The 13,370-nt window shown below is 42.7% G+C and overlaps 1 protein-coding gene across 4 annotated transcripts in view; it reads left to right on the top strand.

Annotated features, from left to right (window-relative positions):
* cacna2d2a (calcium channel, voltage-dependent, alpha 2/delta subunit 2a) overlaps positions 1-13,370 on the top strand; it is an 810,266-nt gene that overhangs the window by 577,723 nt on the left and 219,173 nt on the right. For all 4 annotated transcript variants that reach the window (XM_043708454.1, XM_043708453.1, XM_043708452.1 and 1 more), the window contains one exon: positions 13,070-13,201. In XM_043708454.1, the coding sequence (XP_043564389.1) occupies positions 13,070-13,201 (132 nt within the window). The remainder of the gene's footprint in view (positions 1-13,069; positions 13,202-13,370) is intronic.

Here is a 13,370-nt window from a genome sequence, read left to right as displayed (position 1 = left end):
TGCCTCATTGCCAGAACTTTCCAACAAGCACCAAGACATGGCTTGGCTGGTGGTGAGAAGGGCTCTGCCTGTGAGATCCTTTATGCACGCCCGGACTCTCAGCCGCACCGCACGCTGCCCTCAAAGCGGCTGCGGGGGGGACGAGACTGTCACACACCTCTTTCTGGAATGTGCCTATGCAGAGGAAGAAGGGCTCTGCCTGTGAGATCCTTTATGCACGCCCGGACTCTCAGCCGCACCACACGCTGCCCTCAAAGCGGCTGCAGGGGGGACGAGACTGTCACACACCTCCTTCTGGAATGTGCCTACGCAGAAGAAGTCTGGAGAGGAATGCAGTGGTGTTTGTCGAGGTTCGTCCCGAGCAGCGCCGTGACGCGGGACTCCGTGCTCTACGGCCTGTTCCCCGGGACGCGCACCAAGGCGAAAATCAACTGTGCCTGGAGGATCATCAACTCGGTGAAGGACGCTCTCTGGGCGGTCCAAAACCTGTTGATCTTTCAGCTGAAGGAGTTGACCCCGACTGAATGTTGCAGACTGGCACATTCCAAGGTACAGGACTATGTGTTGAGGGACGTGCTGAAGCTTGGGGCAGCTGCCGCCAAGGTGCGATGGGGAAAGATCACTGTGTAAAGTCTGCCTGCCTAAAGAAGAACAGGGGCCCGCACAGTCATTTGGGCTCTGCTGACGCCTCAGCTATAAATGTAATCGTACAGACCTGTAAATAGGAATGATTACTCTGTTTCAGTATGCAAAGAAATAGAATGTTTACATATGTATGGCATGTCCAACTGTACAGACCATCAAATTATTTTATGAATAAAGTATATTTTTGAAATTAAAAAAAGTGTGTATCTGTCACAATCCCCCGTGACAGTGTGTATCTGTCTCACTCCCCGTGACAGTGTGTATCTGTCTCACTCCCCGTGACAGTGTGTATCTGTCACACACCCCTTGAAGCGTGTATCTGTCACACACTCCGTGAGTGTGTATCTGTCATGCTCCCCCCGACAGTGTGTATCTGTCACGCTCTCTGTGACAGTGTGTATCTGTCACGCTCCCCGTGACAGTGTGTATCTGTCACACTCCCCGTGACAGTGTGTATCTGTCACGCTCCCCGTGACAGTGTGTATTTGTCACACTCCCTGTGACAGTGTATATCTATCACGCTCCCCGTGACAGCGTGTATCTGTCACACTTCCCGTGACAGCGTGTATCTGTCACACTGTCCGTGACAGTGGGTATCTGTCACGCTCCCCGTGACAATGGGTATCTGTCACGCTCCCTGTGGTAGTGGGTATCTGTCACGCTCCCCGTGACAGTGGGTATCTGTCACGCTCCCCGTGACTGTGTAGCTGTCACCCTCCCTGAGACAGTGTGTATCTGTGACACACACCCATGACAGTGTGTATCTGTCACGCACCCCCATGACTGTGTATCTGTCACGCTCCCCGTGACAGTGTGTATCTGTCACGCTCCCCGTGACAGTGTGTATCTGTCACGCTCCCCGTGAAAATGCTATCTGTCAAGCCCCCCATGACAGTGTGTACCTGTCGCACTTCCCGTGACTTTGTGTATTTGTCACACTCTCCGTGACCGTGTGTATTTGTCACGCTCTCCGTGACCGTGTGTATTTGTCACGCTCCCCATGACAGTGGGTATCTGTCACACTCCCCGTGACAGTGGGTATCTGTCACGCTCCCCGTGACAGTGGGTATCTGTCACCCTCCCTGAGACAGCGTGTATCTGTCACGCACTCCCATGACAGTATGTATGTGTCACGCACCCCTTGGCAGTGTCTGTCTGTCACACTTCCCAGGACAGTGTGCATCTGTCACGCTCTACGTGACAGTGAATCTGTCACACACTCTCCGACAGTGTGAATCGATCAGACTCCCCATCACGGTGTAACTGTCTCACTGTCCACATGACAGCGTGAATCTATCACTTTGTGTTGAATTGTTGCTGATCTGGTGGATGCATCTCTGTCATTTTAAATTGTGATTCAGTGGTAGTAGGTCGTATGTAACCTTGTCCAGTATATATAAATGCTGGCGTTGCCTTCTATGTTTTGACATACTCCTTGAGATGTGAACTTGAATGTTCCTAAAGAAAATGGCCATGTTGCCAAATACACAATGTTACACTTCAAATGATCTCAACAGTTTTAATTCAGAAGAACTGGTTGCCAATTTGTCGGCATGTTGTTTCTGGCCATAGATGTGCTATTATGTAAGCAATTGGTAACTGTAGGCTGTTAAAGCTCCCAGGGAATTTATAGAAACCACAGAGTATATTACTTTCCTTTGTACTTTGTGGATCACTTTATATGAAATGTGGCTCTTCTAGAATGTCTAAAAGGGTCACTTTGAGTTTGACAGATTATTCTAGTTTGGTTGTTATAGTAGATGTTAGTGTACTCTGAGTTCTACACCAAGTACTACCAATTTGTGAAATTGCTTCTAATAGCCAATAGTTTGTTGTGGATTTTACAAGTGCAGGTTGGTTGAGAACGGTGTTTCCTTTGCCTATTACATAACTGAAGGAAAATGCCATTTGATTCCATCAGCCACTTTCTGGAATATGCAGTCTATATATCTGACATGACACCAACACTTGAAATCGTACACCGTGTTGCTCAATTGTGTGGTAGGCATAAAGCCTCACTGGACTTACGGAAGCATCCTATGCAAGGATAATACCACCCATGTAACCATTACTTAGTAGTACTGTGAATTGGCTTGCTTAACCTATTGCTCAAATTTTTGAGATTCTTTGCCTTTCCAGGGAAATTGCTGTAGACCAAGCACTTTCAGATCCAAAAGTCGTGGTCTCCTAGTTCATTTGCAAGTTTGTGCAATATACTGTGAACACTGAATTGAACAGGATAGTCATTGTCCTGCAAGACAGCCTTGCTGTGCTCCTGTGGTGTGCAAGATGGAATACTTTGGCAATTTGTCATTTTCTTTCAGCAGTATTCAAGTTCCGTACAACTAAGTGACAGAGATTTAAACATATGGCATTTTTTCACATGGCATCCGATTAAATGACAATTAGCCACTGTTTAAAAACGTCTTGTTATGACACCAAAACTTTAATCAGATATTTAATTTTGTTTTCTAGTGAAATGACTAACTTCATTTATAAATTAGAGAACACAAAAGAAGAAAAAGGATTTAAAGCATTTTCAAACAAGTAATCCTGCTGTAATGTTTCTACATTACTGACTCCAATGAGAAAACCAAATCTACTGATTCAACAAGAAATATCATTGCTATAAGCAACTTCTGAGTAAAATTTTTGTGCAATTTTGATTTTTAAGTGTATGCAGTAATTTATACAAATGTGGCATTAAAGTACATTCACTGGTTGCCAACTGCTGATGCCTGAAGCCCAATTTTAATGACATGACACTTTGTTTTCGGGGAAAACTCCATGGAGTCATTACAACCCAGAGGAAAGCAATTCAGCCCATTAAGGATGCTGGCTCTCTGCACAGCAATCCAGTCCACCCTGTTCTCATAATGTATTTTTGCAGCTCTGCATTTTTATTTGTTTCAAGTATGCATCCAAAAATTTTTTGAAGTCATTGATTGCCTCCACTTTCACCACCCACATAGACAGACATAGATCATTGCCACTCACTGCATGCATACTGTCGTCTTCGCTGTCTCTTTATCTCTTGCCCAGAAACTTGTAGCCCTGTCTCCTAGTCCTTTTGCCATAAGCTAATAAGATAATGTTGTCCTCATCTACATTTTTTAACACCTCAATCAAATCTCCTCTCAATTACCTTTGCTCCAAGGAAAACAGTTCCTGCTTCTGCAGCATATTCTTGTTGTGAAAGCCCCCGCCCTGGTAGATATCTTTTGCATCTGCTCAAGGGCCCTCAAGTCCTTCCGTAGAGGAATGCAATATTCCATTTGTGGCCTAACCAGAACATTATAAAGATTTGGCATAACTTGTCTGCTTTTGGACTCATCAACACAATTTATGAAGTCCAGGATAGCATTCCATTCATATTTCCTGCTAATTTCAAAGATAGATGCACATAAACTCCCACGTCCCTGTGTCCCTGCACACTTAAATTATGCTAATGCATCTATTTTACCTTTCCATACCAACTTTGCCAAAAATGTATAACATTTTACATAACATTTCTCTGTATTCAATCCTATCTGTTACTCATCTGTCTATTCCACAAACTTATCAATTTGCTGTCACAGTTGATATGGTGCTCACTGCCGGCCATAACTCCAAGTTTTATAACACGGGCAAATTTTGAAATTTTGACTTATTCCAGTATCCAAGTAATTTAAATCTACAAACAGTAATTTAAGTTTGTTGGGGATTTTTGAATTAATATTTTATTCAAGTTGACTTTGTGACTCGTGGCTACCATGATTCATAATTTTGTTAACCATCCTTTTACATGGAAACTTGTCAAAAGCTGCCTGGAATAAGCACAGCAATTGCATGCAACATCCCCAACTTTGTGCTTTTCCCATGTTTCCTTGGCTTCTATTGTCATCTCTCTCCTACTGTTCTAGTCCAGCTTTTGTTATGAGCACCTTAATCCTGCTGCAGTTGCTGCAAGAAATACAGGAACTTGCAAGCAGCAATAGACCCTATATCCTATGGATTACTGTCTACCAGGGGAATCACAAATAGAAATGCAACAGTTGCTGCAGCTATGTGATAACATGGGATGAACTGTAATTTGGATCCATCTATTTCATTTGAGAAAAGATCTTGTCCAAAGGCTTAACATGCAGCCTTAGCTAGGGTCTAGCATGTGAGTGAAAGTCCTTGGGTGGAAAAATTTGCCTACTTAATTCCAGTTCCACAGTATGGAAGGCAATTCACCAACTTCTTTTGCCATCTTCTAAATATCTGACAATTCTAAACATATGACAGTGCTCTAATGCCCTTAAACAAAGGATAGATAATAAAACATGGAGTAGGCTTGCTCCTTACTCTGGTTCTATTGTTAACGTGAACAACATTAAAGTAGTAGCTGCACAATGCCATTTGCACCAATGCACCAAGCCCAGTCCCAGCCTGAGAACTTACATTTTATACTGAACTATCTGACCTCAGAAAATTCCACAACATCAGAGATGTGTACTTATCATACTCTGAGAATACACTACTCCAATGCCACATCCAGATAATTTACGTGCCTCGTCATATTTTGAATAATTTAAGGCAGAGCATGTCCCATTACTTTTTTTCAATTCACTGATGGAATGTGGGCATTGCTGGCTCGACCAGCATTTATCACCTATCCCTAATTGCCCTTAAGAAAGTTTTGAGCAATCACTGTCTTGAACCACTGCAGTCCATGTGGTGTAGGTGGATCCACAGTGCTGTTCAAGTGGGAGTTCCAGGATTTTGACCCAGTAAAATAATGGCAATCCACAGGTATTCCCAAGTCAGGATAATGAGTGGTTTGGAATGGGCCTTGCAGGTAGACGTTACCATGTATCTTTTGCCCTTAGTCCTCCATGTGGTGAAGGTAGTGGTTTTAGAATGTGTCATCAAAGAATCCTTGGATAATTGCTATAATGTATTTTGTGGATAGTATACTTTGCTACCACTGTACCATGGTGGAGGAACTAAAGGTTTAAGGTGGTGAATGGGATGTCAACCAACTTGATTGTATTAACTTTGATGTTGATTGTGTAAACCTGATTGAATGTCGTTGGAAGAACACTCATTCAGGCAAGTGGAGAGTAGTCAACCACAACCCTGACTTATGCCTAATAGATGGTGAACAGACTTTGAGGAGTAAGCAGGTGAATTATTCAAACTAGAGTATCCTGGATGTTAATTGCTCTTGCAGTAACAGCACTTATGTGGCTGATCCAGGTAAGATTCTTGTAAATGGTTTGCTGTGCTTGAGTCTGGAATAGAATTGGTAAATTCTGCAGGAATCTTTTGATATTGGATCAAACATTGCCTTTTTATTTAAACATCATAAATACAAACTATATGCAGGTCACTACAATACCTCTGCCCTTTCTAATTACAATGTCAATTCCATTTCTAGAGATAGGTTGGCCACTAATATCCAATACAAACCAACTGATTCCCACAGCTACGTTCACTGGACATCTTCATACCCTGCTATTTGTAAACACTCTATTCCATTCCCCCAGTTCTTCCTTCTTCATTGCATCTGTTCCGATGATGCCAACTTTAACAAGGATCTTCTGAAATATCCACCTTCTTCCTCAACTGAGAATGCCCAGCACTATGGTTGAAAGGGCCCTCAGCTGGGTGTGACCCATCTCCTGCACTTCAACCCTCACTGCTGCCGCTCCCACAGCAGCAATAGGGTCCCCCTTGCCCTCACCTACCATCCCACCAGCATCCACATCCAGAGGATCATTTGCTACCATTTCTGCCCCAGCCAGTGGGATAAAAATAGCAGACAGATATTCCCCTCCCTCGTCAACTTTCCACAAAGACTATTCCCTCCAGGATAATCTGATCCATTCCTCCTTCACCCCCAACATCCCCCATAGCTCCACCGCACCTTTCCCTGACACCATTGAAGGTATAACACCTGCCTGTTTACTTCTTTCCTCCGAAGTGTCCATAGGCTCAAACACATCAGGTGAGGTAGCATCTTACCTGCACTTCACTCAATATAGTCTACTGCATTCACTGCTCACAATGTGTTCTCCCTTACGTTCGGGAAACGAATTATAGACTGAGTGACTGCTTCAAAGAACACCTACATTCTGTCTGCAAAAAAGTCCCTGAGCTTGTTGTTGCTTGCCATTTCAACAAACCACCATGTTCTGGCCAACATTTGCATCTCAGGCTTGCTGCAGTGCTCCGGCAAACCTCAGTGCAAATTGGAAAAACCGCACTTCGTTTTCTGCTTCAGAACTCTACAGCCTTCTGGACACATTATCAGGTTTTAGGGCTTCAGCACCTTCCCCAAACCTTCCCCCAACACCTCAGACTAGGCCTTGTCATCACATGAATTAGTAACACAATCCATTGATAGCCACTAATAGTCCCCATTAGCAGCTATTCATTCGCCTACATTCTACTCCTTTGTCTGTTCAACTGTGTTTCTCTCTCTTTGGACTGTATCCCCACCTATTGCTTACTCCTCCATCCTCCCCCCACCCCATCTTCTGCATAAGAAGGGTCTGAAAGAAGGGTCACTGGATCCTAAATGTTAACTCTGATTTGTCTCCATAGCTGCATCCAGACCTGCTGAGTTTTTCCAGAAATTTCTGTTTTTGCTTACAATGTCAACTATCTTATTTACATATTCACCTCATCCCTTTACATTACATTTGCCCTCAAGTCTCTGACTCACAAAGATAACCACTGTGGCAGTTTCAGCAGCGTATCTGACCATGCTCTGCGCTCTCAGAGGAGATTGAGAAATTAAGCACTCCATGCCTTCTTTCAAATTCTATGAGACACAATGAAAATTGTTATCAGTTTAACATTCAGACCATTTTTAGAAATTTTGTAGAAGTTTGCCTCCTCTTAGACGCCAGTGCACTCCTATTTCTTCGCACTATATTATTTTCTGTCCCCACATGTTGGGTTGTGGTTATAACGTTTCTCAAGAACTAGACTAGAACACATCTGGAAGTCTGGTAATTAGCATACTTTGTAGCGATTGGAGGACAGTAGGACTGTTCTTTCATTAAAAAGATGGTGTTTTAGTTTGATTGTTACCAGCCTCAGGTGAGATTGAGAAGGAGCATCTTCATGGTAACCTCAGCTGATGCAGGAATTGAATCCACGCTGTTGGCTTCGCTCACCAACCATCCAGCTAACTGAGCTAACCAAACCCCTTGAGTGTATGGATACAGTCGGTTCTCCAAAACATGTGTTTCTTCAACATGAATTGGCTTTCACGCGATTTGAGAATTTAGACCATTATTTGTAGAATGCGAACCTTCCTTTCCTGTATTGGCTATAACGCGATTCTAGCCCTATTAGTTTAAATGGCATGGCTATTGCGCGATTTTCTTATAACGTGACATCACATAGAATGGAGCTATCGCGTTATATCAGAACTGATTGTACAAGAGATAAAGATTAGTGAAGACAAATGTTACAGCTAGAAGTGCCCTTGGAAACAGTAGATGTACTGGCATAATCTTTCAAGGTACTATAGACACTGGAAACATTATTTTCGATTATAGGGTAGCTAACTTAACTCCACTATTTACAAACGAAGTTGAGAGAAAACCATAAATCATTGACCAGTTAGCCTGAACATCAGTAGTTGGGAAAATGCAAGAGCCAATTATAAAAGATTTGAGAACAGAGTACTTGCAAGACAGAGTTAGCGTGAATGTATGAAAGGGAAATCACGCTAGACAAATCTACTAGAATTTTTCGAGTTTATATTTTGTAGAATTGTTCAGGGGGAGCCAGTAGATATAGATTATTTGGACTTTCAGAAGGCTTTCCATAACATCCCATATAACAGATTATTGTGTTAAACTATAGCACATAGAACTTTGGGTAGTGTACTAATGTAGATAGAGAGCTGGTTGGCAGGCAGGAAACAAAGAGTTGGAACAAATGGGTCATTTTCCAAATGCCAGCCATTAACTAGTGGTGTGCTGCAGGAGTTAAGAGTTTAGACCCCAGCTATCCACAATATTAAATTAAGGAATGAACTAAATAGTTTCAAGTTTGTAGACAACAAAAAGCTGGTGGGAGGGTTAACTGCAAGGAAGGTGCAGAAATGCTTCAATATGATTTGGATAAGCTGTGTGAATGGGCAAATGCATGGCCGATGTGCTATAAATGTGAGGTTATCCACTTTTGTAGTGAAAACAAGGCAGAATATTATGTGAATGGTGATAGGTTTGGGAAAGGGCAAGTGCATTGAGATGTGGGGTGTCCTCGTACACCGGTTGCTGAATGTAAGTATACAGGTGCAGCAAGCAGTGAAAAAGGCATAATGAGAGGATTTGAATACAGGAGCAGGGATGTCTTGCTGTTGTTATGCAGGGCCTTGGTGAGACCAGTCCTGGAGCACTGTGTATAGTTCTGGTTTCCTTATCTGAGAAAGGATGCTCTGACTATGGAGGAAGGGCAGCAAAGGTTTCCATGGCCTTGGCTGTTTGTAGACCACAATACTTTGTATTATAATGTTGCTGCTTTCAATTTGTCTTGGAATAGCCCTCAAGACATGAAACTATCAAAATGAACTTGAGTGAGTTGGCAAACTCATGGCACATGTAATATAATGTGGATAAATGTGAAATTACACACTTTGATGTGAAAAAAGGAAAAAAATATTTTAAATGGCGATATATTGGGAAATGTAGTTGTACAATGAAATCTTGGTGTCTTGTACACCAGTTAAAGAAAGTAGTACAACCCTCAGGAAGGCATAAGTTATATTGACTTTCATTGCAGGAGTATTAAAATTCAGAAGTTAGGAATGCCGTACTGCAGTTATACAGCATGCTGCAGTTGGCAATCCCTCAATTAGAGTTTTATGTGCAGCTTTGGTCTCCCTAACTGACAGAGGATATACTTCCATAGGAGAAATGCAACAGATACTCATGAGGCAGTCAAGGTATGGAGCAGAGAAAGTAAGAATAAGGAATTGAGGTAGGGGATCAACCATGATCACATTGAATGGCACAGATGGCCCAAAAGGCCAAATGGCCTATTCCTGCTTCTAGTTTCTACATTCCAGTCTCTATATCAGGAAAGGATTGATGCTGGGTCTACTGCTTTTTGTCATTTATATAAATTATTTGGATGTGAGTATAGGAGGAATGGTTAATACGTTTGCAGATTACACCAAAATTGGTGGTGTAGTAGTTAAGTGAAGAAGATTATCTCAGAGTATAACGAGATCTTGAATAGATGGGCAATGGGCCGAGGAATGGCAGCTGGAGTTTAATTCAGATAAATATGAGGTGTTGCATTTTGTTAAGGCAAATCAGGGCAGGACTTATATCGTTAATGGTGGGACCCTGCGGAGTATTGCCCAACAAAGAGATCTAGGGATGCAGGTGCATGCTTCCTTGAAAGTGGAGTCACAGGTACACAGGAGGACAGTGTTTTGAGTATAGGAGTTGGTCATGTTGCAGCTGTACAGGACATTGGCGAGGCCTTTAGGTAGTGTACAGATGTGGATAGAGAGCTGGTTGGCAGACAGGAAACAAAGAGTTGGAACAAAAGGGTCATTTTCCAAGTGCTGTGTTCAATTCTGGTAGCCCTGCTATCAGAAAGGTGTTGTTAAACTTGAAAAGATTCAGCAAATATTTACAGGGATGTTGCAGAGATTGGATATTTTGAGCTATAGGGAGAGGCTGAATAAGTTTTGGCTTTTTTCCCTGGAGTGTCAGAGGCTGAAGGGTGATCTTATAGAGATTTATAAAATCATGAGAGGCATCGATAGAATGAATACCCAAGGTCTTTTGCCCAGAGTAGAGGAGTCTAAAATTAGAGGATATAGATTTAAGGTGAGAGGGGAAAGATTTAGAAGGGACCTGAGGTGGATCATTTTCATGCATTGGTGATGCGTGTACGGAATGAGTTGCCAGTGGTAGTGGTGTACGCAGGTAAAATTACAACATGTACCCATCCAGAGGCCATGTAAATGAATAGGAAGGATTTAGAGAGATATGGGACAAATGGTGGCAAATGGGACCAGATCAGTTTAGAATATCTGCTTGATATGCTGAAAATGTGTTGCTGAAAAAGCGCAGCAGGTCAGGCAGCATCCAAGGAGCAGGAGAATCGATGTTTCGGGCATAAGCCCTTCTTCAGGAATTATCGACGTTTCGGGCATGAGCCCTTCTTCAGGAAGGGCTTATGCCCGAAACGTCGATTCTCCTGCTCCTTGGATGCTGCCTGACCTGCTGCGCTTTTCCAGCAACACATTTTCAGCTCTGATCTCCAGCATCTGCAATCCTCACTTTCTCCTATCTGCATGATATGGACAAGTTGAGTTGAAGGGCCTTTTCAAATGTTGTATAACTCCATGACTATATATCTCTGACTCCTGGGAATGCAGGACTGATATATGATGAGACACTGGATTAGTTGGAACTATATTCATTGGAGTTTAGAAGAATGAAGGGGGCATTACATAGAAACCTATAAAATTCTAACAGGACTAAATAGGGTAACGCATGAAAAATATTACTGATGACCAAGGAATCCAGGCATCACAGTCTAAGGATACAAAGTAGGCCATTTAGAACTGAGATGGGGAGAAATTTTGTCACTGAGAGACTGTGGAAGTCTCAGCCACAGAAAGGAGTTGAGGCCAAAACATGATTTTTTTCAAGAACGAGTTTGATATAGTTTTTAGGGTTAGAGGGATCGAACGATATGGAGAGAAAGCTGTAACATGTCCTGAGTTTGTGATCAAACATGATCATATTGAATGGCAGAGTAGACTCTAAGGGCCAAATTGCCTACTTCTCCTACTTCCTAGGTTTCACTGAAAACATTCACCCTTTAATCTCAAAAAGATCCATTCCAGGATGTTTCCATTGTCTGCGCAGAAGTGAAAATGCCATCAGTAGTTTCATTCTTCCCGCTGATGGAAAGCACATGTGATGCAATTGACTATTAATCGTTCTGTGATGGGATTCACCAACATTGAGAATGGTGACGATCGTGGTGCCATATCTCAGGAAGGAAGTTCTGGTCCTGGAGCGTGTTCAGAGAAGGTTCATGAGAATGGTTCCAGGAATGCAAAGCTTATCATATGAGGAACGTTTGAGGACTCTGCATTTATACTCAATGGAGTTTAGAAGGATGAGGCGGGGGGGGGGGGGTCTAATTGAAACATATAGAATACTGAGTGTCCTGGACAGAGTAGATGTTTGGGAGATGTTTCAATTGTTAGGAGAGACGAGGACCCGAGGGTACAGCCTGAGAGTAAAGGGAAGACCTTTTAGACTGGAGATGAGGAGAAACTCCTTCAGCCGGAATGGTGACTCTCTGGAACTCATTGCCACAGAAGGCTGTGGAGGCCAGGCTATTGAGTATATCTAAGATGAAGACAGATAGGTTCTTGAGTATCAAGTGGATCAAGGGAGAAAGTGGGAGAATGGGCTTGAGAAACTTATCAGCCATGATTGAATGGCAGAACAGACTTGATGGGCTGAATGCTAATTTCTGTTCATATATTTATGGTGTTATGATTTATAAAGCCTCTTCTTAGCATTACTACTTTAATTGTCCATCAATATTCATGGCTAGGTACAGAGACTCCAGAACTGTCGGTTATGAGATCACTTGACACTACTGACAGCTTGTGGTTTCTGGTTTTTGGCATGCATCTTGTGTTGTGGTTTCACCAAGTTGGCACCTCATTTTTAGGCAGGCCTGGTACTATTTCTGGCATGCTCTGTTCTGCTCAATATGCTTTGGACCCTGTGTTAATGGTAATGGTAAAATCAGGCACAGCCAAACCATGAAGTTACATATTTTGGTGGAACACAATTCAGCTTCTGATTGCTCACAGTGCCTCGTGGATGTGCAGTTTAAGCTGCTAAATCTGTATTGAAGCTAGCCCATTTAAAATTCTAGTAATGTCACAAAAGTATGAAGACAGGCTTTCTGTGCACAAGGACTGTGTGGTGCTCCCTCCTACCAGTACTGTCATGGAGAGAATCATCTGCAACGAGCAGAAAGTTGACGATGATGTCATGTAGGTTTTCTCCACACACCTGGATCTCTCACACCTGTTTCAGGCCTAGTCCAAGAGTTACGTCCTCCAAGACCAGGCTAGCTCTGTCAGTGGTAGTACTAGTGAGCCACTTGGTGACTGTCGGTGAAGTACCCACCCAGAATAAATCCTTTGCTTCTTCCAAGTGATGTTCAACATGGAACTTCAGGGTGTGCAGTCAGTGGTAATCACATATCAATGAGACCTTTATTCCACAATTGCTGCTTATGATTGTTTGTAGAATTAAAAAAGTTGTTGTTTTTGAAAAGGATGGCCTTCGTTATTTTGGTGGTTGGTGAAGGGAATAAGAACAGTCCATATGTCACATCTTCTTAAGATGCATCATGTTTTCAATGTCTTTTGTGTTTTCAGCAACTGTTATCCTTAATGAGTTGAACTGGACAGCTGCTCTGGAGGATGTATTCAAGCGTAACCGAGAAGAGGACCCCTCACTGCTCTGGCAGGTTTTTGGTAGTGCCACAGGTGTGACCAGATATTATCCAGGTATGTCAGTGACACCAGACTACAGAATGAAGCCCATGTAAAATTCAGAAAGGAACCCTGCATTTAAAGATTAAATATCTCTTTGTCTGCTCTATAAGCTGGGACTCTGAACAGTTAGGCAATTGTAACACTCAAATAAGTAATCATGAGCAGAAGCACAGTACATATC

This window comes from Chiloscyllium plagiosum, chromosome 18, assembly GCF_004010195.1.
Source record: "Chiloscyllium plagiosum isolate BGI_BamShark_2017 chromosome 18, ASM401019v2, whole genome shotgun sequence".
Taxonomy (NCBI): domain Eukaryota; kingdom Metazoa; phylum Chordata; class Chondrichthyes; order Orectolobiformes; family Hemiscylliidae; genus Chiloscyllium; species Chiloscyllium plagiosum.
The sequence above is the reverse complement of the archived record's forward strand: the minus strand, read 5'-3'. Positions and strand labels throughout refer to the sequence as shown.